The sequence below is a fragment of the Thalassophryne amazonica genome, chromosome 12 (assembly GCF_902500255.1).
Source record: "Thalassophryne amazonica chromosome 12, fThaAma1.1, whole genome shotgun sequence".
Lineage (NCBI taxonomy): Eukaryota > Metazoa > Chordata > Actinopteri > Batrachoidiformes > Batrachoididae > Thalassophryne > Thalassophryne amazonica.
Window position 1 is genome coordinate 54966124 of NC_047114.1, and position 18522 is coordinate 54984645.

The window sequence follows — 18522 nt, forward strand, 5'->3', positions numbered from 1 at the left end:
GGGACTTAAATTTTGGTGTTCCACTGCTGCTGAAGTCCAACACGAACTTTAAATAGGAGTCCAAATTGTGACGTGCAGTCTGGTGATGCTGTGCACTGACTTTGTGCTTCCAAAAAACAAAACAAACAAACAAAAGTCTTTGTTTACATAGTTCATCAGTCCAGTGAAAAATCACGTCAGCTTTTCAGCTTTTCATCCGAACAGCTCTTCATGCCTCCAGACGGCTTACAGCGTTTGTGTGTGTGTGTGTGTGTGTGTGTGTGTGTGTGTGTGTGTGTGTGTGTATGTATGTGTGTGTTAGAAGAATAAGAACCATCAGTTAGCTCTCTCAGATCGTTGTCTGTCAGCAACACAAACTCAGCCATGTTTGTTTTAAAGATATAAGCGCCGTCCCGCTAGTGTGAGCATGCGCGTGGTGTGCTTACACATGCAGGACGGTGCTGGTGGTGGTGGAAGTGTGCTCTTCTTCTTCATTTTCTTTTGGCTGCTCCCGTTCGGGATCGCCACAGCGGAAGCATGCAATGGTACCAAACGTGTGGAACCAAACTGCACTCTAAATGCAACAATGGGACAAATAATCCATGTAACGTGACATAAAAAGCACCAATCAGATGACAAGGATCCACTTAGCCGTTACATAATAACATTTGCCTCACACCTTTAATCTTTCTTTTCTATATCATTTATTTATAATTTCAGAGAGTTCAGCCACTGGAAGGTGAACAGCCTTGCTACAGAAAAGAGAGATTTCCTGAAATCATCGTTGCCCTTAGCGCCAGAGTTCCTACGCAACCTGCGGTTACTTGGGCGCCGGCCGACCCTGCAGCAAATCAACGAGAACCTCATCAAAAAGTACGGGACCCACTTCCTCATTTCTGCTACTCTTGGAGGTAAGGACCGTCAGCAAGCGACACACTCACTGCACTATTACTCTGAAGTAACAAAGAGGCAACACGCACTAATTGCTAGATTGGATTTCTGCTGCTGCTTTTTCAGCTGACTGCAAACATGCAGAAGCTTCACACTTGTGGGTTTAGTCAATGAAATACACGATAGGCAGTAATGGAAAGGATATGTTCTGTACCTATGGCACTCAAAAATAAATGGTTTTCCAGTAATTTAACACTTGCTTTTCATTATGACACCTACATGCAGCTGCAGCTATATTGACCTTTTTTTTTTTATAGAAAAATGCACTTTTAATGAATTCCTTTTTCCTCCATTCTTTGATCTCAGAGAAGAGAAGAATTACCAGAGGTATCGATCGAAGACACCTCACAAAGCAAGACCAAAGACACTGAGTTACGGTGCACACAGCACTGACCTCATGGTGCTGAAACCCCACATAGCAACATCACATAGCAGCCCTGACTTGAAGATGTTATAGTGAAAATAAAGCATTAAGTAAAGTGAAAACCAATATAAAACTTAGAACATTTATGTATGTGCTCCACAGCTTCAGAAGCTATTGTGTTTAGGCGCAGTGCTAGCTCACTACCAAGCCCCAGCCACTGGTCCTGTTAAATGAAGGTAAACCAGTTCCTGCCTCTGAAAAACATCCCCACAGCATGATGCTGCCACCACCATGCATCACTGTAGTGATGGTGCATGGTTTCCTCCAAACATGATGCCTGGCATTCACACCAAAGAATTCAATCTTTGTCTCATCAGACCAGAGAATTTCATTTCTCATGGTCTGAGAGTCCTTCGGGTGCCTTTTGGTGAACTCCAGGTGGGTTACCATGTGCCTTTTACGAAAGAGTGGCTTCCGTTTGGCCACTCCACCATACCGGCCTGATTGGTGGATTGCTGCAGAGATGGTTGTCCTTCTGGAAGGTTCTCCTCTCTCCACAGACAAATGCTGGCGCTCTGACAGAGTGACCATCAGGTTCTTGGTCAGCTCCCTGACTAAGGCCCTTCTCCCTCGATTGTTCAGTTTAGATGGACGGCCAGCGCTAGGAAAAGTCCAGGTGGATCCAAACGTCTTCCATTTATGGATGATGGAGGCCACTGTGCTCATTGGGACCTTCAAAGCAACAGAAATGCTTCTGTACCCTTCCCCAGATTTGTGACTCTAGACATTCCTGTCTGTCGTGTGAGTTTTTATTTAAGTATTTCTTTTTAATAACCCATCAGTTGAGGGCATTTTAAGCCATAAAGTTATGAATAATTTGGGGTGTTCTTCCTTTGAGTGACAGCTTGTAACCTGTCTTAGCTACAGTGTTACAAATTAGAGGTTGAGCAGCTCAGAAGCAATATATACCAGTACAATTCACTAGGACCAACACATTAGAGATTTAGGGTCGCTTGCAGGAGAAGCTGATGTTGCACTGTTGGCCGTTATTTAGTCAACAAATAAGAACAACTCAGACCATAATTGATTTTATAAAATAATATAAAATGTCTTGAGAACAGGAGGAGACAAAATAGGAAAATAAGAATTCATAAACAGCAATTCAATAGTTTTGTTAAAATGACATGAACCCTAGAGGATGAAAAGAAGAGGAAAAACAAAACATCTCTGTTGTAGTGTATTTATTTAAATTTAGCATCTCAGTCAGTTTTAATACAGACATACACTCTAGTTATCTTTTAAACTAGTTTGTGACATATTTATTATGGTTTATAACCTACTTTACTGTAAGTTGGCTGATGTTTGGAAGCTAGATTTTTCTTGGACATGCAAATTCAATTATCCTGTGCCATACTGCCATTAAAACCACACTTTAATAAAAGGCTTTTACCCCCCAAAGAACAAAATGTTCTAAATGTCACAGTCCCAACAGTTTCAAAGTGTCGTCACAATTTTCACACTCAAAAAATCAGAGCAGCATTGCACAACAAAAAAATTTACAGCAAGTGTAAACAATGTCTTCAGTCCATTGAAAGTAATTGTGCACTCTCTGAACATGTCCATAAAAGTTGAAGAACTATCATTTTCTGGTTATATGCTCTCTCACAGATTAGGTTGGCTCACCACAAATACTGAACATCACCCTCACTATTGTAATGCAAAGACGCAGCAGAAGAAATCCAGGAATCCAAATGCAACGGAAATGAGGGGAAAAGAAAAACACCCGGTGTAAAGGCCAAAAAGAGTTTTATACATCTGCTAAGTGCACATTCAGAATTCTACAAACTTTTACTATGTTTGGAACTAATTTAAAGCTGCACGGCCTTTCAAATTTCAAAAACCTGACAAAATTTGGTTTCTACTGAATTCCAAGCATTATAATGTAGGGTTATTTTTGTAAAGAGTTGCAAAATTACAGCTCATTTTAATAAAGAAAACATAATTACCTAGGGGAAATTCCATAGCGAGTATTTTCTTCTCCTGACCCTATCAACCGGAGGGAGAGTGTGCGTGCAAGCATGAGGTTTTTGAGATTACTTGTGAATTGACCCATTTGCTTGATGCACATTCCCACGGTGTGCACGGTGTGTAACATCTGTAAGATGCCTTGTAAATCATTTCACAGGTGTTATCTGGTTGCAAAAACAGCATTTATAGATTTAGAAGTGTTTATTTCTTACTTTTTCCAGAAATAAGCTGTTTCATAGCATTTTACACCATCTTGGTTTAATTTGTTTGAGTGAGCAGCCAGCTGACATCACGCTGCCTTCTATCTTTACTCCAATTGGCAGTTGCCATGTCCTCCACAGCATCCGCACACAGATCTGGGAAGCCCCACTTGATCTATGATGTTGCTGTCAAATGCAGGTCATGGCATCTGATGGCTTGAATTTCTACCCTTCAGGGGTTCTAAATTGTTTCCAGACAGTGTGAACTTTGATCATATTGGCAATATCATATTATGAATCCCTTATTTTATTGCTAAGGAATAAAATTATTGTGGTGCCAAAGAAATTTTTTTATGACTTAAATCTTAAGAAAACTCAAAGGCCATACACCTTTTTGACATTCTCATTACTCATATGTGGATAAGAAAAAAAAAAACTGCCTGATCAGAAATAATATAGTTCAATAGGCACAGTTAAATATGTTGATGTGGTAATTTCTCTGACCTGCAACATATTTGTTTGCTGTGGTCTTTGCTCCACTTCTCAGTTTTGGTGCCACTGCAACCACAATATGCATATGCACACGCACAGGTGAAGAGCGATTAATGTGCCCTGTTTTACATCGATCAAACAAGTCATTTTCCACTCACCAGAAGGTCAAAACCATAAGCACATTTAATTCTTCGGCATCAGCTCACAAAATCCAATTTTCCATCCATCAATATATGAATCTGGCATGTATATATGTATTTTTTTTCTTCAGTAGCCTGGGTCACACAGGTGGTTGTCAGACTCAGGGCCCTGTTAGCAGTGGCTGCTATCTCCTGTGAACTTGACAAAGTTGAGTCAACTCTTTGAGCTTTCTCAACATTTTATTATAAATATCAAATATGGGTTACTCTGTGTTAATTTGTACTAACAGACCATCAAAGAAGTCGGTGCTCCAGTATTTCTGTTGAGTGAAAATTTTAGTGTTAACACATTCAGACCATTAGCACAAATTATTAGGTAGCTTGGTGACTTTAGGTCCACTGATGATGATGGTTATTCAGGCAATATGCCTGATATATGATTTGATATCAACACCTAACCTGTCCATTGTGAAAACCATTGCCCAGTTCACAAAAAAAGGAATTGTTTAATCAAACACCTGAGGTAAAGTTAGCCTGTGTGTGTAGTTAACTATGTTTGTTTGGGAACCTGAGCTGGATGATGTGTTTTGGATTTATTCATACTGCCCAGGTCATGCCGGCCTTACCTGAAATCCACCTCTTTCCCATTTTTGGTTTTACCAGGAGTTAAACAGTGTTTAGCACTGCCAAATGGTGACACCCAGAGTTGCACGAGTTGACCTTCAGAACTGCACTTCAGAGCTCTATGGGTGACATCATGGAGGGTTTGTCCAGTATATATATATATATATATATATATATATACACTCAACAAAAATATAAACGCAACACTTTTGGTTTTGCTCCCATTTTGTACGAGATGAACTCAAAGACTTTTTCCACATAAACAATATCACCATTTCCCTCAAATATTGTTCACAAACCAGTCTAAATCTGTGATAGTGAGCACTTCTCCTTTGCTGAGATAATCCATCCCACCTCACAGGTGTGCCATATCAAGATGCTGATTAGACACCATGATTAGTGCACAGGTGTGCCTTAGACTGCCCACAATAAAAGGCCACTCTGAAAGGTGCAGTTTTGTTTTATTGGGGGGGGGAATACCAGTCAGTATCTGGTGTGACCACCATTTGCCTCATGCAGTGCAACACATCTCCTTCGCATAGAGTTGATCAGGTTGTCAATTGTGGCCTGTGGAATGTTGGTCCATTCCTCTTCAATGGCTGTGCGAAGTTGCTGGATATTGGCAGGAACTGGTACACGCTGTCGTATACGCCGGTCCAGAGCATCCCAAACATGCTCAATGGGTGACATGTCCAGTGAGTATGCCGGCCATGCAAGAACTGGGACATTTTCAGCTTCCAAGAATTGTGTACAGATCCTTGCAACATGGAGCCGTGCATTATCCTGCTGCAACATGAGGTGATGTTCTTGGATGTATGGCACAACAATGGGCCTCAGGATCTCGTCACGGTATCTCTGTGCATTCAAAATGCCATCAATAAAATGCACCTGTGTTCTTCGTCCATAACAGACGCCTGCCCATACCATAACCCCACCGCCACCATGGGCCACTCGATCCACAACACTGACATCAGAAAACCGCTCACCCACACAACGCCACACACACTGTCTGCCATCTGCCCTGAACAGTGTGAACCGGGATTCATCCGTGAAGAGAACACCTCTCCAACGTGCCAAACGCCAGCGAATGTGAGCATTTGCCCACTCAAGTCGGTTACGACGACGAACTGGAGTCAGGTCGAGACCCCGATGAGGACGACGAGCATGCAGATGAGCTTCCCTGAGACGGTTTCTGACAGTTTGTGCAGAAATTCTTTGGTTGTGCAAACCGATTGTTTCAGCAACTGTCCGAGTGGCTGGTCTCAGACGATCTTGGAGGTGAACATGCTGGATGTGGAGGTCCTGGGCTGGTGTGGTTACACATGGTCTGCGGTTGTGAGGCTGGTTGGATGTACTGCCAAATTCTCTGAAACGCCTTTGGAGACGGGTTATGGTAGAGAAATGAACATTCAATACACGAGCAACAGCTCTGATTGACATTCCTGCTGTCAGCATGCCAATTGCACATTCCCTCAAATCTTGCGACATCTGTGGCATTGTGCTGTGTGATAAAACTGCACCTTTCAGAGTGGCCTTTTATTGTGGGCAGTCTAAGGCACACCTGTGCACTAATCATGGTGTCTAATCAGCATCTTGATATGGCACACCTGTGAGGTGGGATGGATTATCTCAGCAAAGGAGAAGTGCTCACTATCACAGATTTACACTGGTTTGTGAACAATATTTGAGGGAAATGGTGATATTGTGTATGTGTAAAAAGTTTTAGATCTTTGAGTTCATCTCATACAAAATGGGAGCAAAACCAAAAGTGTTGCATTTATATTTTTGTTGAGTGTATATATATATATATATATATATATATATATATATATATATATATATATATATATATATATATATATATATATATATATATATATATATATATATATATAGTCTACACTCACTGCCATCTCAAAGTTGCATGTTCTGTGTTGTTGGTAAATTCTATAATACTATTAACTGCAAACAACTGGACTGCAGTACGGAGCAGTGGAGTGACAAAAATCAAATTGATGGGGTACATGATGACTTCTTGCTCACCCCACTCATCACCTCTTTCACTTTTTCTCTACTCATTCCCTCCATTCCCAGATACTAATCAGGAGCCTCACTTTTGTCTGTCCTATTTGTGGCCAGTGCTGTACAATTTATGAAGGCACAAATAAAATAATGTCAGACTTGTTCACGAACAAAGTCCCATGCTTGACTTTAATGCAGCTAAGAATCATCTGCTTTTTTGCAACCACAATAGATTCCTTGAATTGCAATGCTTGACCTTGGCTCCTTCCTCACACTGATTTCCCGAACGCCATCCACATCTTTGTTTTCTCTTGCAAACTACAGAAGCATGACTAAGGTGCTGGCACTTATAACATTCTATAGCAGTGGAGGGATGTATTGCAACCCTTCTCTTAAAGCATTTCCTTATCAAGCAAGCTGTCAGTTTGTCAGTTTTCATACTTCCTGTATTCTTAAACCTATACTCAGTCTGTCATTAGTCTGTTAGAATTTCAGTAATAATCCACCTTTCAAGTTTTTTTACAACTGTAGCAACCCTCTGCACTTTCTTTCCAGGTTTTTTTTCTTTTTTTTGACCTGACTTCTTGTTCTTGTTGAAATCTGTCTTTCCACTTGTCCAACTGTCCCAGTTTATTTGTCAGTATTTAGAGATTACACCCAAGAAACATCACAGTGTCCTGTTTTTGTTTGAGCACACCCTGAGTTTTCCCTTCCATGATGTTGTTCCACTTCTGACAAACTTTGTAAGCGATGCATCTTTAAGTCTGTGCCATGTTGTGTTCCACATTTCCTTATCTTTCTACTTCCCTTCATCTACCTTCCAATATTCACCTGACTGAAATGGATGAACACACGACCCCACAATAATAACAATAATAATAATAATAATAATAATAATAATAATAATAATAATAATAATAACAATAAGTTTATTTTTGGAGCACTTTCTATCAGAGTTTAATATGCCTTAAAATAGAAAAACAAAAAAGTATTAGAAAACAATGTCAGTGTCGATGCCCATATCTAGTCTAGTATGCAAAAATCATATGTTCAGAAAATAATCTATTGTCAAAAGCAGCAATCAAACAAGTCACTTTATGTCTGCCTGTACAGAAAAGGATGGTCATCCAAGAAGATTCCCATCTTCCATTACCTACAAGTTGGAGACAAACGTCATGTGCTGCTCTGTCAAATTTCAGTTGCCCTTGCAATAGATCCTGAGTCTCAGCCCTCATAGAAAATGGCTAAAAGTTATGTAGTAGGATGTTCATACAACAAGGCAAATAGGCCTCATCTGATATTTTATGTACGTCCTAATGAGGCAAAAGAGCCTGAATGAAGGGAGAGACAGCTAATTATAATAACTTGAATCCAAGACAGGTATTAACTACTCTAAAAAATGCTAAAACAACAGGGTGTTTTATTTTGTTATCAAATAAAACATGTTGATAGTGGAGAGAACAGAGAGCTCTTGTCAAGAGAGCGAGGAGAATAAAAAGAGGAAACATAATGTATGTGCAGCATATGGAGCCACGTTTTATTTTTCCAACACTTGTCACTTGGGAAAATTTGTACGTACAGATCCCACTTTTATTCATTTTCTACACCAGCTTACTCCAGTCAAGAGTGACGGGGACAGGGGGTGCTGGAGCCTATTCCAGCAGTCACGGGGCACACCTTGGACAACATGCTGTCTATCTCAGGGCCACACACAGACAGACAAACCCCCCATTCACTCTTGCATGCACACCTCAGCCGAATTAAAGTTTGAAGTTCACCTGACCTGCATGTCTTTGCAAGTGGGAGGAAGCTGGCGCCCCTGGAAGATACCCCACACAAACACAGGGACAGCATGCAAACTCCACACAGAACGGACCAGGCAATAACAATAAGTTTATTTTTTAGCACTTTCTATCAGAGTTTAATATGCCTTAAAATAGAAAAACAAAAAAGTATTACAAAACAATATCAGTGTCGATGCCCATATCTTGTCCAGTATGCAAAAATCATGTGTTCAGAAAATAATCTATTGTCAAAAGGAGCAATCAAACAAGTCACTTTCTGTCTGCTTGTATAGAAAAGGATGGTTATCCGAGAAGTTTCCCATCTTCCATTACTTAGAAGTTGGAGAAGTTGTGCTGCTCTGTCAAATTTCAGGTGAAGCGATCCCAGGACTTTCCTGCTGTGAGGCAACAGTCATGATGCTGTCGTGAGTTTTTCCTTAGCACTGCTGCCTGTGTGCTTGCTCAGGGGGGTTGGTAAGGATAGACCTTACCAACCCCCCTGAGGTGACTTGTTCAATTTTTGTGAAATTAATGAATTAATAGCCCGAGTTTTCAACTTGCTTTTTTCTTCTTTGATGGTTATTATGCTGCACACACACATGCACACACACACACATGCACACACACACACACACACACACACACACACACACACACACACACACACACACACACACACACACACACACACACACACACACACACACATGCATCTTATCTCTTATCTAAATAATGCACGCATTATTTAGATAAGAGTTTGGCTTTCCAAAATTCTTCAGATCTTTATCAAAAATATGTCTTTATTCATATGGGCAAACTGTTTTGGTGCTAGAAATGGGTTTACCAGTGTAAATAAAAGAAAAATAAAATCACTCACTATTTCCAATTTGATGATTTTTGTCTTCATGCCCAAACCTGTCTGTCACTGATGAGACTATTAATGTCATTTGATCTTATGCGTAGGTCATAAATAATTTTGAGAGGTTGAAAACACATTTTTATTAGATAGACGTAGAATTCAACCTGTGTTCAACACTTACACACAGGATCTTTGATCTGTTTGCAGCTGAGAGCAGCCATCAGGCGATTCAGCGCTGTGAGACAGTGGAAGTGTAAACTTTCTTTTTCCATTAAACTTTTATGATTACATCTCTTGTCATTCATTCATGAAGCTACTGAGTGGCGCGTTAAGTATTTTGTTTGTTTTTATGTCGCGTGATGTGTCAAGCCAGACCAACTTCAGTATTTGTCCATTTTAACATTGTTTGATTTTTGTTCAAAAGACAGTGCCTCATAAAACCTCGCTTTCTATGGATTTGAAATTATTTTACGCAGTGTCGCTATTCGGCGGCCATCTCATCCTCAAAATTTTTACACTAATCCATATAAAATATCAACTTTTGTCATAAATTAATTTGTCTGTCTAAACGCTCCAATGTGAGATCAGTAAAGTATATCTAATCTAATCTCAAATGTGGTGTGTTTTCATGCAGGGACAGTGTTTCAGTACACATGTAGATTGGTACACTTTCACTTTTAGGTTCATATTTTGAAAGAAATTGAGAATTAGCCTATCCCATTTATGTTTCCACAGTTTCTGGGTGGAATAATACCTTTGCATTGCTTCAACTAGCTGGTTCGTTGTTCTCTGTGATCGCTTCACACACAGAGAGCAGGTTCCTGCACAGAGCAGGAGACAAGACAGATGCAGTCTGTGGACATGAGCAACGCAACTTGCTGAAATGTCAGTAGCTTGTGGAAACAAATACGCACATTTATATAATAACATTGTGCAAAGTCGTATCGTGTATTCTGTTATGGTTCTGTGCACCGAACAGACATGTGTGTACCCCTATTCAGTGCAATACATGTATTATGACATCCCTATTATATATGATTTCAACCTACTCTTCATCAGTATTGCATAGGACTTACTGGTGCAGTAAAAAAAACTTAGCTCACCCTGAGCAAAAAATATGACAATGCCCGGAAACCAAGTGGTGTCAGAAGGTTAATTCACTGGAGATGGACAATGCACTTAACCATTGTAACTTTTAGTAACCTGCCGCTTTGCATCCTCATTCCCACTCTAGTATAACAAGACCTCCTTGATGCATCAGTGGATGGCTTTATTTATTTATCAATTTATTTATTTATTTTGTGGTAGTGGGAGGGGGCGGGGGTATGGACCTAATATCCTGACAAAATTTTATACGCCATCAAATATAATGTGGTTTGCAAATACAAAACACCATCAAAAAACTAATGCACTATATTTTGCAAAATTATCCTTTCAAGCAAATTTACTTTTGAAAAATTTGGGGTTCTGGCAGATACAGGCAAGGACTAGTGTACTGGTCTGTTTTGGGCCATGTTGGCATGTTTTATCATGGACAATAACCATAATCTCAGCTAAAGGCAAACAGTCCTATTGTTTGTGAAGCCTTGTTACTGATCACAGGTTGCTGTTGGCCACTAAGGCCACTGTTGCTTTTCTTTTGTAAAGTGTTGGCAGGATTTTAGCACACAAGGGATGAAATTTGCCGCCTACGTTTATTGGGAGAAGGGGGGGGGGGGGGGGGGGGAATGGATATCCCTCAATCCACCATGGAAATTACACACATAACTTGCCATTTTTGATCATACACAGTTTTATTGTTTAAAATAGTGGCTTTGATGGGATGTGTTGTCTCATTGAAACAGTGGATGTATAAAATAACACTTTTGAGGGCGGTGATGGATTATGCAGAACTAAGCTACAAATATAACAAAACACTCTCATGATAACAAAGTTTCCCCACTGCATTGAAATAGTGGCTCCAACTCTCATCACAAAAAGAAAAATCCATTTTTTGTTTCCCTCAGAACTTCTCTGAGCATTCGCTCTGATGTTTTAGTGATGTGTTAGATTTGGAAGCTCAGACACCCAACTCTGGTGCCACTTATCATTGGCTGTAAGTAGCAGAGCTTCAGCGTGGGAGAGATAGCCGAGATGAATGCATTGGCAGACTGACAGTTATACTCTATATGTAATTAACAGCTTCAGCTAAATGGGATGAGTCAGTCTGCATACTGATTAGACGGTAGAACAGCCAGTACACACATTTCAGAGCTCAAATGTCTAATCTCTTTTTTCCCCTCCTTTTCCTCATATCAATGACTCCCTCGCCCAGCTACTGTGCCACTTACATGTGAAGTACATTTTGGAGGAAGACTTGAAATGTCAGATATGTATTACACACGTGAAAAAAGCAGCTTCTTTACTGTCAAAATGTCTTTAGTATCTGTGTTTCTCTGAAAGGTAGATAAACTTTACACTCAGGGCTTGCTTACTGAGATCACACTGAATTATAAATAATGTTATGATTGAATTCCCATTTTAAACACTAATTTATCAGAGTTACACAACGCATAAGCTAAGACTTGGTGTAGAGCAATTCAACAATATGAATCAGAAATGTTTTTTAAAATAATAATATGATTGATCAAAATGTAGCATGAACTTGTCCATGAACGAGTTTAAATTTTAGGAATCGGTTAAACTAAGCTCTTACGGTGCTACATCATCCACAAAGTCATAAAGGTTCAAAGGTCAGTATGAGACTGAAAAAGGTCCTTGGTTTTTCATGAAATATGAATTTGAATGTAAGCAACGCCACTTTTGGTTTATTGTATTTTATCATTTCCAATTAATGTTTACATTAAATAAAGCATTGTATTAGATTGCATCTTATTGCACCAATTAAAAAGTATTGTCCTTGCTCACGCAGACATGTAACAGATCTTGTTATGAGGCAGACATGCACACCCCTACAAGGTACTATTTCTTCTTAATTGAAATATGTGCAAAATAAAATCTGGGTGGTACGGTGGATTAGTGGTTAGCACTGTTGCCTCACAGCAAGAAGATCATGGCATCGCTTCCCACCTGGTGGAGTTTGCATATTCTCCTTGTGTTTATGTTGGTTTCCTCCAGGTACCCCAGTCTCCTCCCACCTCTGATGATGTGCAGGACAGGTGACTTGAAAACTCCAAATTGGTTGTAGGTGTGAGTGAGAGTGTATTTGTCTGTCCATATGTGACTTTGCGATAGAGTGGCATTCTGTCCAGGTTGTGCTCCGCCTCTTACCCTATGCCTGCTGGGATCGGCTCCAGCTCTGACATGGCCCTCACTTGAAATAAGCGGGTATAGAAAATGAATGAATGACTGGATAATTAAAAGGGAATCTTATTACAATCTACACTGGAATCAGCAAACCCTCACTAAAACGGCAGTTTTTTTACACGACTTAAAAAAAAATTGGTGAAGTACAGAGATTGCTTTTTACCAAAAGATCATTCACACTACTACACGTTCCAGTGAGGTTATGTCACAAAATGGCTGACATACCTCACAGTGAAAGGCATATGCAAATGCAGTTTCCTGTATGACTGTCTATGTGCCCATGCGAGTATAGTTCCTACATTCTTGAGCTGCACTTCACTGGTGGATATTTTGTTGGCTGATCCTGAAACTCAGAAAAGTATAAGGTTGAAACCTCAGTCCTCAGACTGAAGTGAACACGACGCTTGAGACTGAAGCGAACACGGCAATGAAGACTGACAAACAGTTGTCACTGGGATAATGGAGAACTCTGGGGTGGCCTTTGGGATGGACCCAGGAACTGCAACTTGATAGTCTGAAAAATAAGGTACTAAGACATTAAGTCTTTGAAGAACGATTTCCCATAGCTCAACCCATGCCAGATGTATCTCGAACCTCTCCTTGAGACAACTCTTCATCCAGTAGTGATTCCTGGTTTCAAATGTTCCAGCATAGCCTGCACACATATGAATCCAAGGTGCATCCACTCATACATAAATTATCTGTGAGTTCATCCCATACCTATTCAACATTTTAAATTCTTTCAAGTTATCCCAACATTCATTTAAGTTCCCAATTTGGTTTCAGAGGCCCGGTAGATTAGATTTGACAAACAACATAATTGCTGACACATTCAGGATTGTTTTCCTTGAATCTTTGTTTAAAAGCTTTCATTTTAAATTTCATCAGCTTTCAGGCTCCTCTCCTGTGGAACCAGCTCCCAATTCGGATCAGGGAGACAGACACCCTCTCTACTTTTAAGATTAGGCTTAAAACTTTCCTTTTTGCTAAAGCTTATAGTTAGGGCTGGATCAGGTGACCCTGAACCATCCCTTAGTTATGCTGCTATAGACTTAGACTGCTGGGGGGTTCCCATGATGCACTGAATGTTTCTTTCTCTTTTTGCTCTGTATGCACCACTCTGCATTTAATCATTAGTGATTGATCTCTGCTCCCCTCCACAGCATGTCTTTTTCCTGGTTCTCTCCCTCAGCCCCAACCAGTCCCAGCAGAAGACTGCACCTCCCTGAGCCTGGTTCTGCTGGAGGTTTCTTCCTGTTAAAAGGGAGTTTTTCCTTCCCACTGTCGCCAAGTGCTTGCTCACAGGGGGTCGTTTTGACCATTGGGGTTTTTACATAATTATTGTATGGCTTTGCCTTACAATATAAAGTGCCTTGGGGCAACTGTTTGTTGTGATTTGGCGCTATATAAATAAAATTGATTGAAATTGATTGATTTTCTATGAAACTCACAATCTATAACAATCGCAAAAGTAAAACTGTTACCCTGTCACCTAAATGCCCATTCAACGCAAAGGTTGTACCTGTACCCATTGGCACTCACTGGCATGTTCAGGTGTAGCAAAAACCCCACCTTAAATTACACATTTACCTTCATAACCATTGAAAAAATAAAGTACAAACACACTTTTGGGGCGTGATCACATGCCAGAAAAATGTAACCGTGCCACGAAACATAATTTTCTACAATAAATTTCCAAATTTAACTGGGTGGTTTCTGTAGTGTAGCTTAATACAGGGGAGTTATTGATTATTATTTGTATTCTTCAGTATCCAGTATTTTATTCTGTGCACTTTGATTTTGGAGATACTTAACTGTTGACTATTAAAATAAAAAAGTTCTTCAAAGAGATATAGTTTGGTAACAGACTGTGGGATTGGCCCTGTAGAAGTAAACCAATATAGGTCCTGATTCCCACTGGTGCTGCCAGTGAGAGTCTATGACTCCTCTTGTATAGGGTGCTCATCTAACAAAGGTCATTCCTCTAGCCAGCACTGGTACCCAGGATGGTGGACGGGGACAATACAGACTAAATATAGGCTAGTGTGTCCTGAGAATCAAACCCAGGTCTACATATTAGTCCTCCTTCTCCTATCCCATTGAGCTTTCTGTACTGTGGATTGGCCCTCTGATTGCCCAACAAAAGCTGTGATTGACACATGCTATCAACAAAGGTAATGTTCATGCACCTGCAGCTGTGTTAATAATTTATTCATGTAGACCTGTTTTGAAGATTGACTACTTATTAATTTGTGTCTCTGCTTTGGTTGATTAAATGTGCAGGATAATTTGTGTTTCATTACACTATAATGAGTTCCCAGAAGGATGTCTTTCTTTTGTGCACCCTACGAAATCTGGTTTCAAATATGAATTGTGCAACATGGCAGCACTTTATTTATAGAAGCATGATTTCACTTTTGTACAATAGTAGGGGAAATATGGCGGTGTGAGCGTTTACATGTTTATGGTTCATGCACTATGAAATGTAGTACATGCAGTACACAGTATAGTAATCAGGAAAGGGAGTATCACTAGCCTGACATGTATGATTGATTGACAGGTGAGGAATCTTTGACCATTTTCCTGGACAAGCAGAAGCTGAATAAGAAGACAGACGGCAACACCAACAGCTCTGTGGTGTCACTGGAGCTGCTCCATCAACTCGCAGCTTCCTACTTCACAGATCGTGAAAGCACCTTAAGGAGACTGCACCACCTCCAGATAGCCACCTCTGCTATCAAGGTAAGTGTCTATTTTACGTCAATACACTTCAACAATAATTTTAACACATGCATCCAACTACTGTTGGATGCATGTGTTAAAATTATTGTTACAATTACATTACCCTTTTTACAATTACATTACCCTTGCACATGCAAGGGTAATGTGTGTCTGTTTTGATCCAAGTTGGACAAAATGATTTGGAATGATTGAGAGTCAGAAATTTGGTAAGTAACAGTTAAGTAGTTTGTAATTGAGAAAAAGTGGGTCAAACCCAAGGTTACACACAAATATAATTTTGGTATAATGTGATATTTAGAATGGCAGTTTTTGAGGAATTGGTTATGCCATTTATAGTAGCTATTTGGAAGAATTTGTCAAAACGCAACTATATTTATGCCCTGTTGTTATAGTTATTCATGGATGAGTATATTACAACAACGATAAACCAATGTGCGAAGATCACAGTTGGCCATGAATGTGATCTAGCATATGGACTGATGATTGAACATGCTGGATTTGTACCATGTCATGTGCAGAAACTGCCATTGCATACTCTTAATATAAAGTTAGCATAACCTATGTGCTTCTGTAAGCCCTCCGGTGATGTCACAATATGTATAATGATGTTACAGGTGCCCCCAAAATGGTGCCACTGATTATTCCTGGATTCCATATCATGTAGTTGATGAAAGTCAACAACTCAGTCTGGATGAGATGTCAGTCCATTGTAGGTTAAATTTCCAGCCAAGGTCATTACCCATTTACAGCTGGGTGGACTGGGACAATGCAGATGAAATGCAGACAGGCAACATGATCAGTAATCACCCCCAGGTCAACATATTGCTAGCTTAACTCCTTATCCCACTGGGAAACCATATGTATGACTGAAATGCAAGAAAACCAAAAAATGTCAAATGTAGGATATATTTTGTAAGACATTTTCTAACAGCTTTAAAATACTACCACATTTAAAATGTTTACGCTGCAGATAACCATGTCTTATGATAAATGAAGCCCCCATGGGTGTGGAAAATCTTTCATTTACTTTAGGTGGGCTCCAAAAGTGAGTCACTCCCCTTAGACCCCCTTGTTGAAATCTTCAATTTTACAGCACAATAAACTCATCTTCAACTGCTTATCCAAGTCCGAGTCCCTGCTGGGACTCAACACTGTTGTTTGAGAACTCAAGCTTGGGGGCATCATTTGTATTGCCCATTTCATGTGGGTCTTGCCCAAGTTCTATCTCTTTACCCATTTATGGGTTGCCCAGGAGATGGAGTCATTGCAAAGATGGCAACATGCAGAGCCACCTCATCTGAGCTTGAACCCCAGGAGTTGCCAACTATATATGGGTAAGACTGAATCGTAAATATTTTGCAAGAATGGGTACCAAACAAGTGAGGCCTGCTCGATACACTCCCAATTAGGGATGGGTATTGATAAGATTTTATCGATATCGATACCATTATTGAGTCCGCTTATCAATCCAATTCCTTATTGATTCCCTTATCAATACCTCTTGTGAAGTTATGTCTACTAAAAGTAGGCTTTACAGGTTTTCTTTGTCAACAACATTTTATTGAATCTTAAAGTAAATAAATATGAAATTGGCCAGTGGATCCTTGATCTCTGAACATAAATAAACTCTACATGGTGGATCCTTGATCTCTGGACATAAATAGAAATAAACAAAATCTGTAGTTTTTGTCAAAATCATTTCCTTTCAGACATTATTGGCATGAATATCTTTCCATACATCTGAGCTGAGCTCTTGCAGCTGGCTGTGCTGCAGGTCAGGATCTAATTCATAAAGAATGCAGGACATCTCATTTTGGGAGGGAAAACAAAACAAACAAAAAAAAATGTTTTAGTCAATTGTAGTTTATTGTCTGTATTACAGCATTTGGAAAGAAGTGTCATTTCATTTAAAGCGGCAATTCATTTTGAAGTTATTAATTCAGACCAGACTCTGTCTCAGCAGAGAGCCACGGAGCCTTTGGAGCTGTGCCAACAGAACAGAGGACGATTCTTATTTCTTGACTGCAACAAGACAAGAGTCCCAGTTATACTTTTATCCACACAAAAGTGAATCATGATATTTTAATGGCTTTGAGAGGGGTTAAGAAGTGAAGCTGCAGCTTCTAAAGAGCAGCGAATCAAAGAACCAATGAGCCAGTGGATGGAAGCACTGCTTCATTGGTTCACACTTCAAAGTGGTGTTGCGCTGCAGAAGTGGTTGATTGCAGAGCTGCTGCAGGGTCTATAATCAATGAAGAGAAATTATCATTTTCCCAACAAACACCCTCAAAAACAATGTCCACTCTGAAGGACTGATAAGGGAATTGTTAAGCAAAAAGGCTACTGTAGCGGTGGATCGAATCAATTCTTAACGATACCCAAAAAGAACCGGTTCGCGATACCCATCCCTACTCCCAATGTATTTTTTAGGTTCTGTCTTTTCAACATTTTTAAAGATCATTTTTAACATTCAACACTTTCAACATACTGTATATGCAACACAAAAATACATCTATGTACACAAACACATTCACTGTATGTACTTAGAAATGTTAACAGTGGTATAAAAATGTCCCGTTGGGATGCATTAGCACAAGCAGTCCTGATAACAAATAACTCTGCTTACTGTACAGGTATGCAGGCGTTTGTTTGTTTTTTTTTTTTTTATATTATATTCAAGGACTATCATTGCTCAAATGCTGTGGAAGAGCAAAAGTGAGAGAAAGCGTGTGTTTGTGTGTGAGAGAAAGAGAGCAGGGGAGGACAAGACATTTAAAAAAAAAAATGGCAGCCCAGATTAAAAACACAATGTATGCACTGCAGCCCACAGAGGCACAAAACCATCTCAAGTGTCAAGAGTCTTTAACGTCCCACTGGGAGATGTGTGTTGGTAAGTAAACAGCACTCTACTGTACACCACCTGCACCAGGTTACAAATCCATCTGTGCTCTTTTAAGTGTTTAAAGGCTTAGCAGTTACCATCAGTTTGGGAAAAAGCCCGGAAATGCCAAATGCAGTCATCTGGTAGATT

At 39.8% G+C, this 18522-nt stretch overlaps 1 protein-coding gene and 1 long non-coding RNA gene across 2 annotated transcripts in view; one reads left to right on the forward strand and one right to left on the reverse strand.

Annotated features, from left to right (window-relative positions):
* The window catches only part of brinp2 (bone morphogenetic protein/retinoic acid inducible neural-specific 2), a 680262-nt gene that overhangs the window by 394395 nt on the left and 267345 nt on the right, over positions 1–18522 (forward strand). The window contains exons 3-4 of the mRNA XM_034184056.1: positions 700–890; positions 15310–15491. Of these exons, the coding sequence (XP_034039947.1) occupies positions 700–890; positions 15310–15491 (373 nt within the window). The remainder of the gene's footprint in view (positions 1–699; positions 891–15309; positions 15492–18522) is intronic.
* Positions 3438–18271, reverse strand: LOC117522613. Its single transcript, XR_004564257.1, has 3 exons — positions 18262–18271; positions 14317–14321; positions 3438–3533 (listed from the first exon to the last, which is right to left on the reverse strand). It is a non-coding gene; the product is annotated as an uncharacterized LOC117522613 (long non-coding RNA).